Genomic DNA, 25071 nt, shown 5'->3' with positions numbered 1-25071 from the left:
GTTATCTGGCAAAGTGACAGACTCATCCTGTCTAGAGCATTAAGACTGGTCGAAAACTTTAATCACTTTAAATGAGGCAGCTAAGCTGCTCAAGGAAGGACAGAGCCTCTGACTCGACTCCTGCTGGGGTTTAATGTCTGTCTGCACTCTAAGGTGATTTGTAGAACACTAATGTCCACTGCTGTTTAAAGCTGCTTGATATCTAATAACATATTCAGGAACAAAGTAACAAAGTGGGTACTTGTTCTTGAAGATATGCATAAATATAGCATAAATGCAAAAATTACTAATTGCAAAAAAATTGCAAAAAATAGACCTGTCACATATTTTTTAAACCAGCACTGATCTCTCTATGTTGAAATATATGTCTGTATAACACTGGACTGAACATTGTGGTTTAATTTACTCTAGTAAATCAGTGTGGCGTGATCCAGTTACCACTCACACCACAATGATTTCCAGCTTCGTAAGATCAGGCAATGTTAAAAGAAAAGACCTGGCCTACACATGACATTCTAATTCAGTCCAAAGTGTTCAAGGCTGTCAACGTGAGAGCTTTGTAAAGGCCACTGGAATTTCTCCACACCAAGCTTGCTTTGCACACAGGAAAGAGTTATGCTGGAACAGAACCTTTCCCAAAATTCAACCACAAAGTTGGAAATTTAAAATTTTGCATAACTAGGAGAACACCAGTAATGGTAAAAGAAGAGAAAATATTGCCTTTTGGACATATGGCATGTCTTGTGGCATGTGGTACAGCATAGCAATGTAATCAGAGAGTGTAAGTGCTAGACTGGCTTGCCTAAGATCAGAATTGTCTCCCACTGAAAATTAAGCAGTGCAGTGCATTAATCACAAAGCACAAAATATGACAACAAAAGCCCAGTGGCTTGGCTCCTCCTAGATTTACATGACATTCAGGTTTTTTAAAGACTCTTTAAATGCATTTTATTGTATTGTTATGTTAATTAACGCATCCATAATATTGTATTCAGCCTACAGCCATGAATACAAGCATTTTTAGACCTGAGCAGGACTCAGTGTTACATTTTCTTAGTAAGCACTGTTGGCACTGTCTTTGCTAATATATATAATAGAAACTGACAGGATGTGTTGTGTTGCTGTTGTTTTGTTTGTCAGAGTTGACAGACAATGCCCTAAATGCAGAACAAGGAAGCTAAATAATCTTTAAGCATTCCCACAGGCCAGAATGTCATCAACTTTTAACATCTAACATGTCAGTGAACTGATTCACGATGAAGCAGCCACTTTAATGAACATGAAGCCATTGCAGAACGGTCTGATTCCAGCCTTTTTCAGCAGGTTGTCTCTTTAAATTTTCTGCATAACTGCTTCTCCATAATTGTTTTTAAAGTAGCTGATTTTTGTTTCCCGGCAGGACTATTAGCACCACCGTAATGGATTCCCTTTTGTTTGACTTGTTTCCCTGTTTACTCTCATTCTGCTTGTTCTTGATTTAGGCATCACCCATTACTACGACTTGTTCTGAAGATTTACTATTAAAAAAAAAAAACATTAAAATGTGCACAATCTTTACTATGCTGCATGTGTTGGCTTTAAAAATCCAATTATTATAGGGTGTATGAAGAGGAACTTAATTTTCTTAAAAACAAACAAAAAACAAGAGTTTGAGACATTATAAGTGTTTTGTATTTTTTCATGATACCTTTAGAAATACCTGAGATAGCACAATTAGGATAAATCACTGAGAACAATGTTTGATCAACTAGGCTTGTGTCCCTGTAGAAATCAAGAGTTTAATGCTGGGCAAACGTCTATAGATTTAACATACCTGAATTTGATTTATTGTCCACTACCTGACCCAGTCTGACATCTCTGTTTTACATGCACTGTTGAATGTCAATGAGTTTTTTTAACAGTTTTAACAAAGCATGTTTACTTTGTTGAACAACATCAGTACGTTTTCTGGTTTCAGATTAAAAGGCCGTGTTTGTGCTATGAGCCATGCAGGTTTGAGATCATGTCTGGCTTTATATATTACTAGTATAAAACACTGAATATATATGAACAGAACAAGAAATCTTACAGAGGTGGAGTACTGAATGTCCTTCCAGATAGACGTCTCCCGGGAGAGATCAGACGTCTCAAACAGGTTATCCATCTCAACCTCGCCGATCATGTCATGTCTGGAGAAGCGGTCGAAATCAAACACACTGAGATGGAGCTTCCTGGCATGCAGTTCATCATAGGGCACCGGGAACTGGAAGCTTTCATCGAACGTGGGGTTCAGCATCTTGCGATGGACTCGCGTCTGGAATTTCTTGCGGTCAGGCAGCAGGTAGATCTTGACGTAGGGGTCAGAGCTTCCACAGAGGTCTTTGGCTGGCAGATCGAAGGCTTTGATGACGTGAACCAGCAGTGTCTCATTCTCATAGTCATATCGCAGCGAGAAGTTGATCTTACCACAGGTCTTGGCGCTGCTGTTCTTGGCTGACCCCTCACTTTCTAGTGTGCTCTGTTTGTATAGCTCGGGCTTGATGCGGCCAATGCTCGTGGGCTTCTCATCCACATCAGCATCCACATCCACATAGTCATCTCCTAGATCCAGACTGCCCACCTGCATCTGACGTGGCAGGTGACGTTTGAAGGAGCTGTGCCTGTAATCAGATTAAAAGGTACCTATAAGATTTCTTAACATTGAGGCAGAAAATCCTGTTTTGTGGTTTGCAAGATTAAAATAGTAATAAGTATTTAGTTTGGAATACTAGGGTTCAGTTCTACCCAGGCGATAGTAATGCTTGAAGTTTTGTAACAGACTCACTTGCCATATAGATCAGGGTTATGGGTTATAGTATCATGCCCACCTGCCATGCCATTATGCACCAGCAGAGGGCATGACTTCCAGTGCTGGTTTCTTTAATTGGCAGTCTCTGCGCCTCATTAAGTGTTGCTTATTGTGTTGTGTTGTCTTTGTTGTAGTCACCTGCATGCTCTAAATTTTAAATTTTTGTACGTTTTCAAGCTGCTTCTGAAAATTAAAAACCACTTTTTGTAATTTTCTTTACTTCACAAACATTTTGTACAAAAGTAATAGAGCACAAGATTGTTTGCTGTAGTGAACATCAGATTCTCTTTTAAGTTGTGTTGCTTAATTAAACATGTTTTTAAAAATACAAGCCAGACTGTTAAATGCAGTGAATAGCCTTGTTTTTATGGTTAGCTTTTGGCTTGTATAATAGAAAAAAACATGCATGATTGGGCAGGTCACAAATTTTAAGCTACTGTAACACATGTTGCTTGATGACATTTATTATTAATTACACACTAAATGGCCAAAAGTCTAGACAACCCTTTATTAAGCTCATGTGTGTTAGGCACACCACTAGCTAGCAGGTGTAAACCATCAATTATATACAATTAAAACAGATTGGGAAAGGTGCAATCCTGTTGCAGCTTGACTGCACACAGCACTGCCAGTGAGAATGAAGTGTAAGACAGGAAATGATCTGAAGACAATTTCGGCAATAAAAGACATTTAGAGGTTTCATTTCATGTTGCATTTATGGTTTAGAATATTATCAGCATAACTATTTTGCACCTGAAGATACTGAATGTATGTATATTTTGTACTTATGTGTATTTGAAGGCCCATTTACCAAATTCATCAGGATTTCAGACTGTTAAAGTCTTCACAGACCTTTTCATTGACATTAACACAGTTATGTAACATTCCCTAATGAGTCACATAATACAGTCTTGCTAATTAGACCCTAAATGAGCAGCATTTGTGTGCAAATGTATTCCTAATTTATTCTCTGAATTTTCCAGGTATTCAATATCAATATCTATTCTAACTTTTGACCTCATTTGCTTGTTGAAATATAAACAAGTAAATATAAAAAGTGTCAGACCGAGAAAATAATGCATTATGAAAATATTATTTTTGTAATATAATACCATCATTAATATCTTAATCAGCCGTGTTTAATGATTATTGTTACAACAACAATTTCATTTCACTTCATCATCCGCTTTATTCTGGTCCGGATCTTGGCAGGTCTGTTTGCTCTGGAAATACCCAGGACAGGACACCAACACACCACAGGGCTTTGGTCATCCGACAACCCATGTTCCCACCCCCCACTCACTTATAGACAGCTAATCATGTCTGTGTATAGCCTATAGCACGGCTGAGATTCTAACCCATATCTAATGGTTGGTGGGATAGTGTAATCTATGACTAATAATAATAACAACAATAATAATAATAATAATAATAAGAAAAAAATAAATATAAGGTAGGACAGTGGCCAGCAGGTAGTATGGGCGTCACATAGCATTCTAGAATGGGGATCTGGGCTTATATTTGTTTTTTAAATTCTTAACGCCATGTCAGCTGCTATGGCTATTATCATGGTGAGCTAAATGTCAAAGTGGTGTGTCGATTTGCTTTCTTAACTTGTGCATATGGTGGTTAGAGCGTTTGGGGCTTATTCTGAATTGGTAAATTGGCTGTTCTAATTTGACCAAAGGTTTAACTGAGTTAGCTGCATGATGCCCTGATGAAGCAGTTATTAATGAAAAATTCATGAAGCAGTTATTAATAAAATATTCATGATACTTTACATGTAATGAATACACGATATGACAGTTTACCTTTGTAAATTAAAGAATGATTATATAAATATACTCATCTTAATTTTGAAATACATTAAAAAGGTATTTTTCCATTTTGAATATTGTGTTTTTATTAAGAGGTACAAAGACTCATCTGAGACATCCTGCATGCGCATCATGTGTAAGATTACACACAATAGCTGGTAACATGTTCTTTCTATTAGATACATAATTTAATCAATTACGTTCAGGTTTCTGAAGATATTTCGATATAACTGAGCAGAGCAGAGTGGTGCACCACCACTTCTGTGTTAGTTAAACCTCCCTGTAGGTCCTATAGGGGGTTATATATGGCCAGCATATATAGTTTCTCTTGGTCTCCCAGTACTTGACATTCCCAGTGGCTCTTGATTGGCATTTCTTAATGACATTTCAGGCAGTGGAAATTGCAAGCTGGAAGCATTTTGATCTTTTTATAGCTTTCCCCTGCTTTGTAGGCAGTGAATAGTTTTTTTAGATTCTCAGTTAGCTTCCAAAAGGAGCTTGTTGAGTGTTAGCACAAGGTTTGGGGAGATAATTTATTACGCCCTGGAGTTCCCAATGACAACTCTTGACCTGTATAATAAGTTTAATGCCCAGTAATTAGATTAAGTTCTGACACTTTATTAAGAGGGTTGCCTGAAATTCCTTAATTCATTTTTTTTACCCAGCATTTGGCGTGTGAGTGTGTCACCTGGTGGACGAGGTGGGCTCAGTGGTCTGTCTCTGTATGCGTGTACGTCGCAAGAAGTGCTCCCTCATGGACAGCTGTACCTCAGCCGGGATGTCAGGCGATGTGTGGCTGATCTTCATAGCTGCCTCCAGGAAGCCCATTGGGGCCAACGACTCCTTCACTTTCTCCATGGCTATGCCAACCAGGGGCTGCTGGGGGCTGGGCACGCGTGAAAGCGGCTGCAGGGACAGGTAGCTGTCTGGGGTCAGGGCAACAGAACTGGATGATGCGACAGCCTTGTTGCGCCAAGGTACCCAGCACAGTTTCCAAGATGCTAATGCCACCAGCAGGAGCAGTGCCAGTCCACACGTCACCAGAACACCAATGGGTATGCCAACAGTTTTGTCTAAGGATAGGCAGGGAGGGAGTGGACAAACAGATGGCACAAACAGTGAGACAAACAGATACATACACAGAATGTTCAGTTAGTTCAGTTATTATACAATAACAGGGTTGTTATGTGTTTTAAAGTTGGACAGTATTTCATTTAAAATTAAATAACATTATAGTAAAAACTAGGACACGCTATTAAAATTAGGAAATACACAAAAACAATACTGTATCTTACAATATACAAATAGCACAAAACGCATGTAGTGAGAAACTAAGACTATTCAAATTAAGGGGGACGTGCATAATAAAACACATTTGTGGTTTAGAACCGGGATCACAGTGGAGGTGGACTAGCGTAATAAACCACTGTGCCACATTAGTGCAAATAGCCTTTAAAGTAATACAACGTTTGTGATTGACCTGTTCTTATGTACATACCATTTATAGAAAATCATTTTTTTGTGTTCTATAACACCACCATGTGTCCACAAATTACAGTTACCTAGTTTATCACATAATGTTCAAGAGTGGCGTGCAGTGTTCAAAACCTACCACAAGCACTTTTTTTAAATTTATGCTTAATTTAGCTAGGTCTGGTCTTGCTTAAACCGACAGGAAGCAAATGAAATGAGTAATCCTCAGTAGGCAGAACAAAAGCTACAGTAAACGTATGATGATGACAAGACTCCCACACAAACACACTGCAATGTCATTAATCATTTATTCGGCATGCACTGTATACGGCCTATAATCTGCTCTCGAAGGAACAATGCCAGTGGAAAATTCTGCAGTGCTGCCATCTGTAAAATGTACAAGAGTGGTTGTGGGAGGCAACAAAAACTCATTTTGCCCCCACTAGAAAGAATATTCCAGATAGTAAACGGAAGGAAATGATGTGAGCTGGAAGAACTCTGAGAATGCTGACTAGCACCATGAAACATTGAAGAATGTAAGAGGTGTAGAGGACAAGTGAAGATGCTTCATGCTGTATAAACAGGGTTGAGTGGGATTTGAGCTGCTGAAATGTGCTCTTATATTTGAGCACCTGTAAACAAACAAAATGCACAAAAAATAGTGCATACATTTCTAAGAAAAAAGTGAATTTGCATTAAACTCACAACTACACAACTACAATATGGGAAAACTATGTGTGGCTATGGATAAAAGCATCTACTAAATGCCACAAATGTAAATGTAAAATGTTGCTGTATGTATGTTTTGTAAGTGACAGTAAAATTGTGTTTATTTCCATTTATGTATGTGTGAACTATTTTAAGAGCTTCACAGTTTTAGCCTGTTTTGCCATCTACAACAATAGAAGAATTCAACCTCACCATCCAATCCAATCTTCATGCATGAATGCCACTCGAGACCTTTCTAGTCTTTTCCAATCTCAAGACTGGGCAACTGCAACTCCCTCACGACCTGCACGGCCACAGTCAGACCCCTGCAACTGATTCAAAATGCAGCTGCATACCAGTTTTTGATCTGCTTCATTTATTCCACATCACCCCTCAGCTACACTTCCTTCAAGGCTTCAAAGCTAAATATGGCCCAGTACCCACCTACCCAAAACGCTTTTATTAAACCCTCACCTGTACCTAGTATTTTTTAAGCCATAAGCCATTTGACCCACCTCTCAGGACTCAAGGAAGACAAGCATCAAGGTTCTTCTCTGCAACTCTATCCAGGTAATAAAATGTTTAAAAGAAGTGCACTTTGTCTGTGTCTCAGTAAGCTTTACTTGTTGCAGTTCAAGTCAAGTCAAATGTATTTGTATAGAGCTGTTTAGAATAGACATTGTCTCAAAGCAACTTCCAGATTCCAGGACCAAAAAAACAATGATGAGCAAACTGAGGGCAGTAGGGTAACCTCCCTAAACTTTGAAAAGAGCCAGACTCAATAGGGACCCATCCTACTTGGGTAGAATTTGAATAGGATTAGGAATAGAATTAGGGTTAAATAAACTAGACAAACTAGCAAAAATAAAATTATTTATAACAAAACATAACAAGTAAAAGCATTAAGAATCAAATTAATTATCTTTCAGTTCAGTCTGTGCGAGAAGAAAGTCTGATGGCGTGTTCTAGAAATGTACTGCAGATTCCCAAGACATCTAGCAGTCCAGCACAAGCAGCATTGCTGGCGTGGCAGCCTTAAAAGAGGGAAACGCTTGATAAGTGTGTTTGTGGTGCTCTGGGACGTGTTCTTTGTTTGCTGGTCTGCTTGTCTGGCTCACTGGCAGGCTGACTACCTGCCTGTCTTTTTCTTTTGGCTCGCTTGCTGGTGTTTTGTTGTTCAGGTTTTTGGGAGCCCGGCTGGTAAACAATGGCGACACAGAAACCAATCCTTGATTTTATATTTCTCCAGTGTGAGATGGCAGCTGTTCATGTGTTTTACAGCATTGTAATTAACTTCACCTGGCTATACAAACAGCTTAGTTTTTATTTTAAAAAAGTATGATTGGGACATATGTTGCAAGGTGCACACCACCTTAGGACAAGTGCACTACTAAACTTACATTTACGGCATTTAGCAGACGCTCTTATCCAGAGCGACTTACAGAAAAACTTCCATAGTAAACATTACCTTACCCTAGTATAAGTAGAGTTTAAGAACACAAATCTGCTGAAACCATGTTAGAACCAAAGTTGGTTTTTTTTGCAGGGAATGAATAAGAGTGTTAGTAAGTAAGTACGTCAGCTTAAGAGCTTAGTAAAGAGGTGATGAAGGTTTTTAATTGTCTTTTGAAGACGTTGAGAGACTCAGATGTTCGGACAGACAGGGGAAGTTCATTCCACCACTTGGGTGCAAGTTCAGAGAAAAGCCTTGATGCTTGTCTTCCTCAAGTCCTGGGTGGAGGATCAAGTCGAGCGAGACTAGTGGCTTGGAGGTTGCGTGGTACAGAGCGGGGTTTGATTAGACCTTGAAGGTAGCTTGGGGCTGGTCCATTTTTGGCTTGTAGGTGAGCATCAGAGTTTTAAACTGAATGCGGGCGGCTACAGGAAGCCAGTGAAGAGAATGCAGCAGTGGGGTGATGTGCCAGTGTTTAGGTTGGTTAAAAACTAGGCGAGCAGCTGCATTTTGGATGAGTTGCAGGGGTTTAATAGTGGACATAGGAGCACCTGCCAGGAGGGAGTTGCAGTAGTCCAGCCGTGAGATTACAAGTGACTGGACCAGAATCTGAGTGGCTTCCATGGAGAGAAATGGCCGAATCTTCCTGATGTTGTGAGGGATGTTGAATTTGGGACATAACCAAAAACTTATGGTAGGATGGATATAACCATGGATATTTGCATATATTTAAAAATCTTCCCCAGTGGCTAAAACAGCCTTTACTAAGTCTTTTCAGAAGATTTTGGAGTGTGTCCATGTGTCTGTGGGGAACTTTGCTCATTTGGTTAAACATGAATTTGTAAGGACATGCACTGATGTTGGACAAGAATTCAACATTGTTATTCATTCGAAAGGTCAGGACCCTCTGCAAGCTCCTGGTGTTCCTCCACACCAAATTTGGCAAATCATGTCTTAATGGACCTCACTTTGTGCACAGGGGCACAGGCATGCTGTAACAGAAGAGGGCATTTTTCAAACTGTTGCCACAAAGTTGAAAGCATTTTTTATTGTACAAAATGAATTTTATTTATTTGTTAGCAGAGGGTGTTACTGAGACTTGACAATTAGAAGCGGTGTCGACATACTTTGACCATCTAGTGTATTTACAAATGATCAAATGCAACTGCTTATTTCAGGAGATTTGTAAATATTGATTCACAAGCTTAAAACCTTTTCAACTCTGGTTTGAATACATTAACTGCTGTCATTCGGCTACCACTGGGAGCTTTCATGTCAGCTTTTTGTTAAAATAATCTAATACAGGTTCTTTTTTCTACTTGAGATGTGTGAGCAGTGTAAGAAAAATTGACTTTGTTTCTTTTTATTGTATCAAAGGTCCTTTATTGCCCACTGCCTGCTTGATTAGTGTGATTCATCTGCAATAATGTGCACACAGAAGTCCTGGAGCTTTGCAAATAAAACACAACTCTTAAGGTGCGCTGGCTGTCTGCAGCCAAATCTAATTTAAGAATTTTTTTTTGAGGTTGCAGACTCATTCTAGTCTCCAAAGCTCATTTATTTTCACAAAAGCTGTTGCTGAGCAGCGACAGAGATGAAATTTTAATAAGTGAGATTTTTTGTTATGAAAAACAAATAATAAAGGGTAATTCAGGGTAATTCATACGGGACCTTTAGATCAGGTGCTGTTTAAATATGACTTCACATTTCCCTTGTAATTTTTCTGTATTCTGTAATGAAGCAAATAATTTGTTTAATCAGTGGATCAGCTATTTCAGTGACAGTGTTTGCCAACATATGCATAGTATTAATTATACAGCCACCCGATCTCTACAGACAAACAGTGGCAGTAAAATGGGTTTTACTGTAAAGCTCAATGACGTTAAATATAAACTGTCACAATATGCCACCTATCAAAATGTAAGTTCATGGAATTTCCACCCTGCTAGACCTGCCTGTCAACTGCAGGTGCTGTTATTGTTTAGAAAAGCTGTAAGAGATACAATTCTAATAATGACAGTCACCTGCACTCAGTTACAACAGTAATGACAGTTCTGATTTGCCTCACGATGATTTGCATTTGCAGCATTTAGCAGATGATTTATCCAAAGCGACTTACTATTATGACTGATACAGTTTGAGCAATTACGGTCTTAGAGACTGTGCTCAGTGGCAGCTTGGCGGTGATGGAGCTTGAACTGGCAGCATTCTGATTACTAGTCCAGTACCTTAACCATTGGGCTAACACTGCCCAACTATTGGCATATTTTGTCAATACAAATATATGTTAATCTCAAACTTTATAGATTTGGTTTCTGATGTCTGGCAGCTACATATAAGACTAGTCTCAACACACTTAGTTTCAAATGGCTGAAGTTGTATAAAGAACACTGCCAATGGACTTTTGAGCAATGGAAATACATGCTTTACTTGCAGGCTGATGGACAAACCATGGTTCACAAGATGCAAAGAATTCTCTGTTATCTACCTGTCCAAATACATAGCTCTAATTATAAAGTATGGTGGAGGAGGGATACTGGTGTAGGACTGTTTTTTAGAGATTGTGCTTGAGCCACCTGGTTCCAGTATAGGAACATTTTATTGCTATATCATAGATTGACTTACTAGAGAGCTGTTGGCTTTCATTGTTGTAAAAACAGTTTGAAAAGGACAAAATTTTTGCCTTGACAAGTGTGGTTTTAAAGAAATGGACTAGCCTGCACAAAGCACTGACCTCAACTAGAAACCAGGTCTAAACACACAAAATCGTTGCCCAACCATTCCGACATTCTTGTAAAGAAGGAAATAAATTCCAGGACTTATAAGTCCAAAAGTTAGTGAAAAGCCTCTTCAGAAGGATGGTTGGTTGTTATAGAAGAAAATTAGGAACCCATGTGAATACTCATGCTGCTGGATGGGGATGTTTAATCTAGCTGTTGTATATCAGGTTTTGTTAGGTGGAATTTATATTTTCTTTTCGTGAAGGCTCCATTTCTGAGACTCTCATGGCACATTTATTATTTAAGGTTCAGAACTTGAGTCCTAAGTCTGTTTAAAAAAAGTGACTTCCAGAACCATGGGTTCATTTTTAAAGTGGATTTGAACCATCACCCACTTCTTGACTTCCCCTTGTCATCTAAAATTGCAATACAGAGTCTGCACCTGTCATTGTCCACTGTTGATTCAGCCTTGCTGTCAGCACAGCTGGGGCCTTTTCACCACCCCAGCAGGCAACATCTTCAGTGATTGTTTATTTAAGTTGGTGGTTTATGAAGTGAAAGGAAGATGCCACTCAAAATCTAATAAAAGTTATTTTTAGATTTATACTATTTACGCTACCTAACCTCACCTTTGCTTTAATTTTAATCAGTGATAATATTTTATATAATCTATTTATTTAAACACCTGATTACCCTGGTTATGTACGTTTAAAATATCAAAGTAATCTGTTTTTTAATACAAAATTAATTCCTATATTTTTCATTATTTTGATGCCATAAAAACTACTTAAATACACTGGGAATATTTCTACACGTTTTATACTATTAAAACACCATTATCCATAATTATACATCATTATTTTATTTGGAAATGCCCCCTGTCATCCTGTCATCTTATAATACAGGTTCGGCTAATTGCTAGTTGACTTGAGCTTGACATCTTTATGGGCTTTAAAGATGCCATGCAAAAAAGAAGCCCCTGCTCATCCATTTCATTTGTCCAAATAATCTGAGACAAATTCATTAAAAATCGCTTGAATTATGGAAGCTAATCATATAAAACACCTTAAACACCTTTTCAGAAAAATTGGTTCCATAATGTGCAACAGCAAGGCAACATGAATAGAATGATGTACTGAAACATACTGACATGTTTAACACAGACGACGAACAGCTTGATGTATGAACAGCACAGATGTATGAACAGCTTTACAACAACTGGGTTTTTTTTATTTTGTTGGTGTATGCACTTTTTTTACTATCAATTTTAAGCATGTCTTCATTCATGCATATTATCGCACCTTTGTCCATATTTAAATGTATAAAAAAGACATTATGTGTGTAAATCAAAGGTAAATTTAAGGCATATGCACTATTTCTATACAGAAATACACTATATGGCTGGCACACTAATATGAAGTTGCCAACTGCCACCATCATCCCACCCCTTTGTAGCTATACAGACGCCACTTTTCTGAGGGAGGTATTTCACAAGATTTATCGTATAATTGTGAAGATTTTTGCTTATCCAGTCATTTGCAAAAAAGCATTTGTGAGGTCAGTGACAGTGTTGAAAACAAAGTCTTCATATAGGACATGTCCACACAAAGTAAGAACTGTAAAACTATTCAATTCACGTCTTTTCGTTCACTGACTGGAGATGGCACAATGGCTGCACAGCAGGGGTGAGAGGGAGTGTGGCTTTGCATCAATGACTTTGTAAGTCCTTGTTTTAATATATTCGGTGAAGGCAAGGAATCATCCCTGTCTTAATTAAAATCACTGGTTTCTCATTTTCTGCCTTATTGCAACAAACTGATACTGGATTTATTAATTATATTTTATAACATTTGTATCAGTAGCTTGGGAACCAAAACAAAGAATGGAACAGAACTTATTAATCTAGACATACAGTTGTCTTGAGAATTATTGACACCCTTGGTAAGGATGGATCATAAAAATGTCTTTTGTGTAGACGTACATAGACAATATTACAGAAATCTAATTTAACCTTTAATTTAATCTAATGTAATTGAATTTAAAATTTGTTCCATCATGAGTGTTCACCTGTCTATAAAGTGATGTCCATAAAGACAAGCTTTGATGAGTTTGATTTGGACAAACTGCAGTGCACTGTACATAACCCTGACTTTAACTGCCTAGAACACTTTAGGGATTAATGAATCTTCGATTGTGAAAAGCCTTTATTAATCGACCCTGACTAGGATAGAGTAGTGGTAAAACAGGCAATGAATGAATGAACTGCTGCCAGAGAATTCTAACAGAGTTTTATAATATAATTCTCTGATGGGTTTAAATGATTGTGTGCAGATTTTCACTTTGCAAATCAGTGTTTTGCATGAGGTGCAGGAACAGAGATAATCGTGTTGCAGTTTATTACTTATTGATCTTTGTGTATTTGTTGTTCCTGTAGCTTTTAGGTCTTTCTGAGACTATTTTCAGGTGACTGCACCTGTCCTGGAATGATTACTGTTGTTTCATGAACTTTATAATGCAAATTATTGAAACAGGGATGTTTAACCAATGGCTACATCCAGTGGCGGCTGGTGCTAAAAAATTTGAGGGGGGCGCAAACAAAACAACAAATTAAAAACAAAACAATAAAAAACAAGCCTTTAAAAGTAGCACCATTTGAACATGAATTTTGCCCTTTTTTCCTTTTTTTCTTCAAGTGAACGCTTTGTGAAAGCGTTTTTTTGTAAAGACAAGACTGAATTATCTCTCATTTTGGAAGAAATGCTGCTCCAATCTGCAACTAACTGTTTAACGTGAACCGAGCTGACGAGCCGCAGCTGAATGAATCAGTTAATGAGTCGACTCGGGGATTGTCCAATCACACGGCGTTTAAAAAAAATAAGGCAATAGTGACACACTTCTAATAAGAGTGGGTGTATACTGCGCCCTGTGGAAAATTTAAAACAACCAATTAAAGAGCAGCCTCAGACCACGTGCTTGCCAAAAGTTTATGCACGTGCATTATAGACACTCATTAGACCGGCGCCCCGCGCATGGGACGTGTGCACGATGTAAACAATTAAATACAAATATTTATTTATTTTTAAAATGCTATCATGACAATTAGACAAACAGTTAACTAGACAAACAGACTAATTAATTTCATAACTATTTTGCAGTATATAATTTGCTTGTTTTAACATCTTAATAATTTTAAGTGGGCGGCGCCCCAGCGCCCTGTATTGACCAGCCGCCACTGGCTACATTATTCAATATTAAAAGCAGATGTATTTTTTGTATATGAAGTTAAGCTTTTTCCTTACTATTACAGGAAATATTAAATACATTTTATAATATATGAAACTGTAGTTGTTTGATATATAGATATATAGTTTGATATATAGAAGACAAGATAACAGGATACTACTGTCTGTAAAGGTTAAAAATTCTGTCAATATGCCGCTCAGGTGGCACAGCGGTAAAAAAGAAAAGAGTGCTGTCAGGTTGTGTCTCTCTGTACACGGTGCTGATCCGCATTGCACTCGTCAAAGTGTAGGTGACAAAATGCATACTGCTGCTGCCCATGTGTCGGAGGGGGCATGGATTAGCTTTGTTCTCCTCAATCAAAGCGGGGATCGGCATTGGTGGAGAGGAAGCATGACGCAATTGGACGCGTTAAAAAGTGGTGAAAATGCATAAACAAAATATATATAAAAAATTCTGTCAATGTGAGAATTTATGTATTATTTTATTTAGATTCAGAACTTATGAAGAAAAAATTCTTACTTTATACAAGTAAACAGTTGGTGGATCTAACCTAAAAAGAAACCGACACACAGTAGAGCTCCAGAAAAAACCCCCAAAGAGTGTTCTTGTCCTTTTCCCCTTTTAATGATTGGGTCAGTTGACAGACCCTAAGGCAAAAAAGGGTCTGTTTACATGCACAGAATAATCAGATAATGCAAGAAAGACGATTATGGGCAATGGTTATTAGATTGTTAGTGTGCATGTACACAAACTCATTGTTGAGAACACAGACACACAATAAGAGCGGTGCAGATTTCTATGTCTAGGTGATTTAGTTTAATCTACCTTTTACAATTATTGATTTTATCCAAATGACATTACAAGTGAGCTAGAAAGCAATCTAGCAGTGGTGCACTGGCAATTATGGGGTTTAAAGCTCACATCCCATTTATCACTAACACAGGTCGTTAACTTATAAAGGTTAAAGCTGATACTACTGTGTTTTGTAATATGGATTTCACTTTATAACCATAAGCCAAAAAGCCCAATCCATGGGACCAATTAAAAATACATTGAAATATTGATAACAGCCTACTGAACAGAGATACATGTGTGTGAATTTGAAGTAAATACACTTCTCCCTTCCACATCCCAAGGTTTAGGGGCATGGCACCCACATGATCTGGATAATCCATATAAAATTGTGTAGCTGTTCTGGTAATGTTATACATAACATTACGTACATTTTATGCATTTACAATTTACTAAACTTTTTACATTTCTAACCTTTTTCTGTTGTCTGCTCATTTAGCTTTAAAATGAAATTGTGTATATGAAGTATATAGTATTTAAAGATATAATATGCTGATATTCAATACTATACATAGATGTATTTTAAAATTTCTAAACTTTCGTCTGCGGATTCTTACAAACTTCTAAAAATATTCCTATTCCTATTTAATTTTCTATACTAACCTCGGCATAGAAGTGTTTAAGCACTAGACGAATGTTTAATAACAAAAAGTGAATAAATACTAGTAAGACCTGCTTGTACATGTGGGGGAAAACTGATATTTGAGCCAATGGAGTTGTGGACATGTGCAGTGCTCTGTAACTTTCCACCAAGGATTCTCATCATGACTTAAAATAAGTAAAACAGACAAGACTTTCTGCATGACCTGCTTAAACATATCCACTGAAGTGTGAGATCCATCTTCTGTGCAGTGGCTGACAGTGAAGCCTGGTTTAGGCTTGAGTTCAGGGAGACAGAGATAATGAACCACAGTGTTACATGAGTGCAGGGCCCAATGGGCCTGATGGTCCCAATTCGACTTTTAGCTCTCAATTAATGAGACTCTCATCTTAATGAGCCTCTTACCCTCAGATGCTTCATGATCACAATCAATCAGCAGTGATTTTTCTCATTACTTCTTAGGGATCAACAGTAAACTGATCGATGTGCTTAAGGGAGCTCTGAGTTTTGTCCCTGATGTTGGAGTGTGAAGATAAAGGGTAATTTGGTTATAAACACTGATGAGCTTTGGCTGCACTAACTAATTGTCTTAGTATTTAATACAAAGATCTCCAAGGAAAAAATTAATACATTCTTAATTATAACAGGGCAGGTTGCCCCTGCAAGGTTATAAGAGATTAACCAAGTTGCAGGATGCTTAACCAAGGTAGTACAATACTGTGGCTAAAGTAAAAAATAATCATTACAATAATAAGAGGTAATAAGAGGCTAAAATAAAAATAACGAGAGTAAAAAATAACCAAAGAGGAGCAAATTAAATTCCATAGTCCACAGCAGAGATAGAACAGATAGATAAACACATGGAGTGTGGTGCCTATCTGTTCTATCCAGGGACATCAGAAAACAAAGGTGGCCATGCGTTCACCCCACAGAAGCATCATTGATCAGCCCCCAGCAAAACACAAGACACATACACAAAAATTGAGAAATGGATGGACACAGAAAAAAAAGAATGAGAATGTTGTGCCACTAATGTCAGCCACATGATCCACCATCATGTAGCAAACAAGCTCTCAAAAAAGAACAAAGGCAACACAGAGTAATCAGTAAAACCAGAAGTGGCTAAACAAGAAAAAAGGCAGTCTGCCACTAAAACACCTGATACCATATGTGTCCACAATGGACCTCACGTGACAACCACCTGGAATGCCGCAATGACCCTACTGAATGCAACTAGCATCCCTGACAGTATCCTTTTCACAGCAAAATACAAAAGGTTATTTAGCCGCACCGCCAAGATCTAAAGAATGCCAGCAAAAGAGTCAGTGCCAAACAAGAGCTGGGCAGCAACAAGCATCTTGGCCTCAAAAAGACATGCAGGTAGAAACGCACATGGCCGTAATGGCATGGCAGGTGCATTATACTATATTTGGCACTCCCTGCTGGTTATACATAATGCTTTCTAGTTAGACAGCAAAAATATCGTACAGAACCCTGAACAAAGGCCAGCAGGATAAGTAAGGCAGGTAGTCAAGTTAGGCTTGTCAGACTGACAGACAGACAAAGGACTAACAAACAAGAGCTGAGTCCCAGTTACGCTTATAAAGCTTTTCTTCAGGTGTATCAGGTAACATTTAAGTAGGCACAGGGAATGCTTTAAAGTGTATTTCATAAGACTTACACTTTACAGCAATCGGTGATCTCAGCTGGCTAATAATAGGAGACAGATTTGGACTGCAGGCAACACACCCACGACTCTATTTAGCTTTCAAAAACTGAGCCTTTGGAGCATCCTTTATTTCTACCCAATCATGAAATGCTCACCTCTTATCATTTCGTCTGCTTATTGTGAAGTGTTTTTAAAGGGTGTAATATGTGCTGGGGACCTAGCTTTAAACACTGTCTGGGAATATTGTGACATCAGTTAGCATCTGAACAAGAAAAAATATATACTTATATTAACTGAATGAATGGATATTACACAGTATTGCACAGTTCTACCCTTAAACTCAAATTGCTAACCCCATTTAGCTCTCACTGCCTTCACTGATTAAATTCCCATAAATAAAATTACAGGAACATTACTGTCTTAGTGATTGACACCAATTGATTGACTCCTAGTAAATTGTTTTCACATTATGAATGGCTTTTCCTTCACCACCATCTGCCAGTAATGCTGAAAAGCCGTACACACACCTAAACCAGGATCTCAAGCGAAATTAATATAAATGCTTTGTCACCTGAGGCAGTCAAATCCCTCTCCTTTTCTCCTGGGTCACAAGGGTCACCCAGGTTCTGCCTGGACCACAAGTACAGGAGCCATATCCAAAAGCCCACCAATTCAATTAAAGTTTGTTTGGAAAAGAGCGAACTGATGCTCAAGGGGCTTTTCGCTTCAAGTGGCTTCAAAGGGAACCTGGTTTCCATAGAAACGGGCTATTAGATACAGCATGAGCCCTGGCCACCCGCTTGCATGGTGTAGCAGTGAACACCTACAAGGTCAGCGCACGGTAAACTAACCAGCTAATGTGTGTGACGACGACAACTAAACACTAATGATTGCTTTAGATTCCTGTGTCCAAAATTATTGACAGGTCTGTGGCCCTTTAATTGCTTAGTTGTCTTTTTCTGGTGGTCCATGACTGCTAGAATTTATCCAGGACTGCCAAAGTATTAGTGAATAAAGCAAAGCTTGACAGACAGCATCCAGTGCAAAATACAGGTGCGTTGTCTCGCCAAGCTATACAAGAGTATATTAAAGAAAAATGATCAGAATAAAATAGGGAACTATGAAATAGTGTTTGTCATTTAACTATCACACATGAACATGACTGAACATTGCCCACACAAGAGCACTATAGCACAGCTGGTAGAATGGAATCTGCACAGAAACATGGTTCAGTTAAATCAAGGAGAACAAATGAGTTTTAATTAATCTTGTAAAGGCATTGGGATAATCTTCTCTAGGCTGCTTGAAACACGAAATCAAAATCCTTACATTATTATGCATTAATCATGCATTAAACTCTGGATTCTTTCAAATCTACAGCCTTAAAGGAAAGAACAAATATATATAGGTAAAAATATAGTGGAATTAAGAAAGTGGACAAGTAAAGGATATAGGATGAAGCCTTGGTGTCAGTTTTTATTGCAGCTACTAACCTGCATTATTCCACAGAAAACCTGAGGCAATACAGAGGAATTGGGAGATATTCCACACAGGTCTCTACAGAACACAAAACAGAATAGCCTTAAAGTCAACATGCCACACATGGACCATTTTTAGATGTAATTTCACGCTGCTGCTTTCATTTGGATGTGAAATCCCAGAATGTTGAAGCCCCTTCAGCATGCTTACCTAGAACAATTTAGGTTAACCAGTGTGCACTTAAAGTAAACTAAAAATAGCCATTTAAACAGTCCTTAAATATAAGAGCATATGTACACTGCGAATAAAGACAAAGTAATTGTAATGTTTATAATTCCAAAGAGGGTACCCGAGCTCCCTGTTATAATATGTCATTATGTTTAATTATTTCTACACAACAATTTTTAATTTTGTTATCATTCTATATGTATTTAAAAAGCTAATAAAATTATAGTTAGGAGCTATTGGCAATTATCTGCAAAATATTAGATTGGTATTGATATCACACCTATGGTATTTGAAACAGACATTTTAAAACTACCCTGTGAAAAAAAATACATCTGTACATTTTCCCATAACTTTTGATCAACTTTCAAAATTCTTTCATTGTTGGGCCCAATAACAAGGGCATTTTACTTATTTGAAATATTGGTTGCCATGACAATCATTTGTGTTTTTGCTCAGCAGCAGCAGATGACAATATTGTAACACGAAAGGTTTGCTTAAAAGCTATAAACTGTATAAGATTACTTGTGGAATTTCCAGAGACAAACTGGAACAAGAGAATAAAAAAAATGCTGCACAAGATCTGTGAGAATATAAAAAAGTTCAACAACTAGTGCTCAGCTAAGAGGACAAACCTCGGACCCATTGTTCAAAGCATCATATTTCTAAGGAAACTGGACTCAACTAATCATCAGTCTGAATTACTTATCGTGATCTAGTGCTGCAACAGTGAAAGAATTTTAAAGATTGATCAACATTTGCTAAAGTTTTAGGCAAAGCTATAAGGTTTCCCTTTTTCAGTGTATGCATATCTAAAAGAAATGTAATGTTCTAAATTCTATATGAAATGATACTAAATGACATCTAGCCCAGAGTCATGTTATATTAAAAAGCTGGCAAATAAACAGGGCGATAGCTAAGTGTTAATGAACCATCTGATGCCCAAGTATGCCCACTGGGGTGCACAAATATGATGTAAGAGAAACACCAGCTAATTAGAGCTGCAGTGTTATACCCACTGGCTGATATTAAGTTTTTTTAAGGACTTTGGGGAAAAACATGTATTAAAAGAATTTGTATTGACATGTATTGAAAGACTGTGGGGAAAAATATGTTATACTGCAATATGACATTTTGTTATTTTTTGCTTATTTATTCTTTCCAATTTGTGTTTAGGTCATGTATCTCATGTCCAATAAGAGCAACATGATGATTACTTGGGTGAGCTAAAAGTTTCCTAGAGCTGCTTCGTCAATTTTCATGTCATGTGGAAATATCACAGTTCAGTCTTAGCAGGTCATTAAATCCTGGCAGATAATTCAACCTCATTTCCCTGTCACAACGCTTTGTCTGGGCAGGTTATTGCTCTTCGCAATCCAACACATAAACCAAAAGTAAGGGATTATCGAATGAAATATAGCACAGCAGTGTTTCCAAATGGGACTTTAGTTTATTGATTGCAGTCCAGTGCCCCAAATGTTCTCCATTTGTCACACAGACAGTGAGCATTTGCCCATACAATCCAGGATCTGTTGCAAGATGTGTTAAATCTTGTTAGTTTTGCAAAACCGAGGTTTACATGCACTACATGTCATGGCAGATTCGGGATTTCAATGATTTCTGCCACTCTTCTTTGGCTTAGCCACAAGAAATGACATCTGGAGCCATCTGTAAGCAACTTTACATCCACAAATCATTTATCATTTGTATGAATAATTGTCCATAGGAACACAGAACACATGTACACAGAACAGTGGTCTCTTTGCCAAGGCCAGGAGGAAAATCTAAACTTTGTTGTTCATAGATGTGTAATCCAAGAACCATTATAAAAAGTCTGCCAATTCAATGCTAATGGAACACAAGTGTCTACAGTCAAGCTAGCTTTACATCACCATGGGCCTGGCTTTAAAATTGCCACCTTAAAGCTTAAGAAAAGTTCGTTTGCTGATTTGAAAATACAAACCTATTGTATAATTTTGTGGTCTAATGAAAAAAATGCCCACACTGATCAGACATAAGAAAATGTGAGGCATTCAAACCCAACAACGCTGTACCTACTGTCATGCATTGTGGTCATAGTATAATGCCTTATGGCAGTTTTGCTGCCATTGCAACTGGTGTATTTCAAAAAGTAAGATTATATATTGAATCTTGTAGCATTAGGTCAACTGTAAAGTTTGATGGAGGATGGATAACAAGTGCACCTAAAAAAGTAACAAGTAAATCCTAATTCTACAGCCTATGATGGCAGCATACAAAAAATTTTCAATGTGCCAAGACTATGGGGAGAGCCGTTTCCTGTTTGAGCTTGGCAGTGCCCTAAGACTTAAAGTGAAATCCATAAAAAAATAGTTTTAAAAGCATTTGGCCGCAAAATGCTGGCCTAATCTCAGGCCAACTGGGATAGTTTAAACCACCGAATGCAATCATGCCCTATTTGCCAGACCTCAGTAATGTTCTTGTGGCTGACTGGATGCAGAACCTGAGAGTCATATTTCAAAACTCTGTAGAAAGTCCTCACCGAAGGTTAGAGGTAGTCATAGCAACGAGGTGAACCAACTCCATATTAATGGCAATGGTTTTGAATTTCACGTTCAGCAAACACACATTAATGTTTTTATTCATTTAATTATTCATACATTCATTCATTCATTAAATCATTTTAGTATGTTCTTTATTCAGATCAGAGTCATGGTGGTTGTGGAGGCCAAATATTTCTATTTTTTTATTTATTTCTATATTGTTGACCACAATTTTTGAAGTGTGAGTTTTGGAGAACAGCCATGCACCCCTAGCTGCGATTTACTTTAACAGTCCATCCACTGAACCAAGCTGTATAAATATGACCTTCAGGTGTCCAAATACTTTTGGCCATGTAGTAGTTTTTATTCAGCATTCATAAGCATGCTGAACATTTTGTCTGGTTTTCACAATATTGTGTTCTCAGAAAGGTCATGCTGATTATGTATAGGGCATCAGAATCAAAGTCAGTCTGAAATAACTAGTGTCGTTTAATAATAAACTAATTGAAAAGTTGTTCAGTGTAATTGGAATATATTACTAATATTAGAATTTTTTAATTAAGCTACTGACTATATTCTAATTGAGTGACTTAATTAAAGCTCCTAACACCAGCTAAATGGATAAATGATAGAAAAGAGCTCTATGTCTTCAGCTGATTAATATGACTGCTGTATTGGTTCATTTGGCTTATTTGTTATATTAATTGGGGAAAGTAGCCTGCATTATGTTGACGTGAGAGTAGCAAATTGTGCAAGTACAGTCATCTATACACTATATGGCCAAAATATGAGGACACCTCTCCTAATTGTTGACCTCATGAGTTTTAACCACACTCATGTATAATATCAGTAATGTCAAATAACATATATACTTCCAACACTGAGGCAACAATTTAGGTAAAGCCATTTTTTGGTTCAAGCATGGCTCTAAATCTGGTGTAAAGAAACTCCAGTAGCCTGTGCAGAGACCTGACCTTAACTTCATTGAACAGGTTTTAAGATGAATTCAAACTGATTGAGAGCAAGACCATTGAGAGCAAGACCTGTCAAGACTGTATACAGTCAAGCTATACACAAACCAAAAAGTTAGTATAGAGAAACTCCAGTAGCCTGTGCAGAGACCTGACCTTAAATTCACTGAACACCTTTCAGATGAATTCAAACTGATTGCGAGCAACACCTGAACTCAGAGATGCTCCTTTGGCGGAATAGGCTCCAATTCCCATTGACAATAAAAAAAAAAGCCTTCTCAGAATAGTGGAAGCAAAAATCACTGCTTCATATACAGCAAATGCCAACTGTTTTGGAATAGAATAGAACAGAATAGTCTGACAAGCTTATAGTCAGGTGTCCGCACATATTTGGCTATGTAGTGTATTTGATGGCAGTTTTGAGTTTTCTGCAACATTTTTTTTACTGTGACTTAATATTTGTTTCTCTGTCCAGAAAAATTTTGGGTTTATGATGTTTTTAGACAGCACCCATTAAAAAGGGCATGACACAGTGGTCTCTTCCCAAACTGTCACCTGGTGCAAACCTTTCAGAATAATAAAATGTGAGCCAAAAACCACCAAAAATACTGACAAGCCATAAATTCAAAGCTGCTGGAACATGAGTAAGATACTTTACAGTGCTATAGACTTAGAGACCACCAAACAACAAACTTCAGTTAAAGTTTAAATTGCACCTATCACCTTTGTTGCAGCAGCTTTAAGACCTATTTATATGGTTACAAAGGGCGCCCCACCTATAGTCAATCATAATTACTAACAAGGAATTACACAAGGTTAAACACAATATAACTTTACACACCACCAAATTCAATTGCGGTTTGTATGCCTTTGACCTGTCAAGTTTTCAGAAAATCTACAGTTTTTTAATCAAAGACACAAAATGGACAGATATAAAAAGTCCTAAGATATAAAATAGAATACATGTCATTCAAAAGTATATGTAAACTTTTGACTTCAACTGTAAAATCCACATGTTCCAGATTCCTGTTTCTGTTTTATATTGGCAGAAATAGACCGTATCACTGTTCTTTGACAGCTTGTCTGCTTTTATCTGAGTTCTGGAAAGGACTCTTTTTTATGTCCTGTACAAGCCATGTTAGGAAGTCATGCAGTGACAAGATCACATCAGGGTGAGGATAGATGTTCTGAAGACAGTCACCGGAGGATGCCGCTGGCTAAAAGAGGGACTGGAGGGCTTTCTTTGTCTTAGATCTGTGGATTGTTTATGTCTTATGTCATTTCCCATATGAAAGTGTAGAAGGAGCCTTTCCAGGGCACAGCAGTAAAACTCTGCTTAGCTCTTCTACACACAGGGTTGTAAGAGACACTGATTTATTATCTTCTTACTAACTAAATAAACTGCACAAATACTGAAAAATGGCTTGTGCTGGACAAGACTGATTGGAAGAGTGAAGTAGTGCCTGGGATAAGCCCATTCACACATAAATAATGTGATGCAGAACAACATCACATACATTAAATTCAACAGAGGATATATTTTGAACAGTTAAACTTGTTAACTACATGCATCGTTTTTCTCTCTAGCATTTTAGCTCTATCTTATTTTATAAATGTATTGACAAGATGGGGGCCATGAACTGGCACTTTCCCATCTACCTGAGGCTGTGGGATTGAGACTACCATGCCATTAAAGCCATTTCAGCTTGACTACTGGATGTCATGGGAAGCCAACACTGACTGCACCAAGAAAGAACATAATGTTCAGAAACTCACCAGACTTTATTACTGAACTGAACTGAATGGTAATGTTCAATAAATCATTTAAAACTATTTAGTACCTGTTTGATAGAATTGTAATCATTTATATATTCCTTATGCCACACAGTCACCCCGAGCTTGCTCATTAGGGTTTTTGGACCTGGGATGTTTATTGTAAAAGTATCTATACAAATAAATTTGACACATTTCCTCCAACATGTAAAAATGTACCCACAATGTCTTTTGACAGTGCAAGCAAATGATTGTACGACTTTATACGTGTAAACAAAGTATAAATATCCCTGCTACATTTACTTCAACCAATGCAGCTTGATAGATTCTCTATAATGGGACTAGTCATGCATACACTTGTTAATGCACAGCATGCAAACCATGTGACACTTACTAAATAACATGAAAGGTTTTTCAGAATGTGGACAAACTGTTACTACAAAGGGCCACAAAACAGGATGCTAGTGTATGAGTACAAGAGGCAATGGTTAAAAGGGTAAACAGCTCTGTGTGAGTCAACAGAAGTAGGGTGCAGAGGTTTTGCTTGCCTATCAGTCATCAAAGACTACACTGACCTGGGCATCCCAGGGACATCAAAAAGAGGAGTAGCCTGCTTAGACAGCCTTTAGATCGCTCTGGATCAAGAAATACCAACAATAAACCAATGCCATTAGAACAAAAGTAAGGGCCTGATTAACCTTTACTGATGTTAAAAGATATAAAACAGCATGTGACTTC

The 25071-nt window shown here is 37.7% G+C and overlaps 1 protein-coding gene across 1 annotated transcript in view; it reads right to left on the bottom strand.

The window, feature by feature from the left end:
- The window catches only part of syt6a (synaptotagmin VIa), a 103066-nt gene that overhangs the window by 10099 nt on the left and 67896 nt on the right, over positions 1–25071 (bottom strand). Inside the window, exons 4-6 of the mRNA XM_063015044.1 lie at positions 24220–24225; positions 5333–5717; positions 2069–2639 (exon numbers count right to left, since the gene is read on the bottom strand). Of these exons, the coding sequence (XP_062871114.1) occupies positions 2069–2639; positions 5333–5717; positions 24220–24225 (962 nt within the window). The remainder of the gene's footprint in view (positions 1–2068; positions 2640–5332; positions 5718–24219; positions 24226–25071) is intronic.

This window comes from Trichomycterus rosablanca, chromosome 19, assembly GCF_030014385.1.
Source record: "Trichomycterus rosablanca isolate fTriRos1 chromosome 19, fTriRos1.hap1, whole genome shotgun sequence".
Lineage (NCBI taxonomy): Eukaryota > Metazoa > Chordata > Actinopteri > Siluriformes > Trichomycteridae > Trichomycterus > Trichomycterus rosablanca.
Note: the sequence above shows the minus strand (reverse complement) of the source record. Positions and strands in the feature narration are given on the sequence as shown.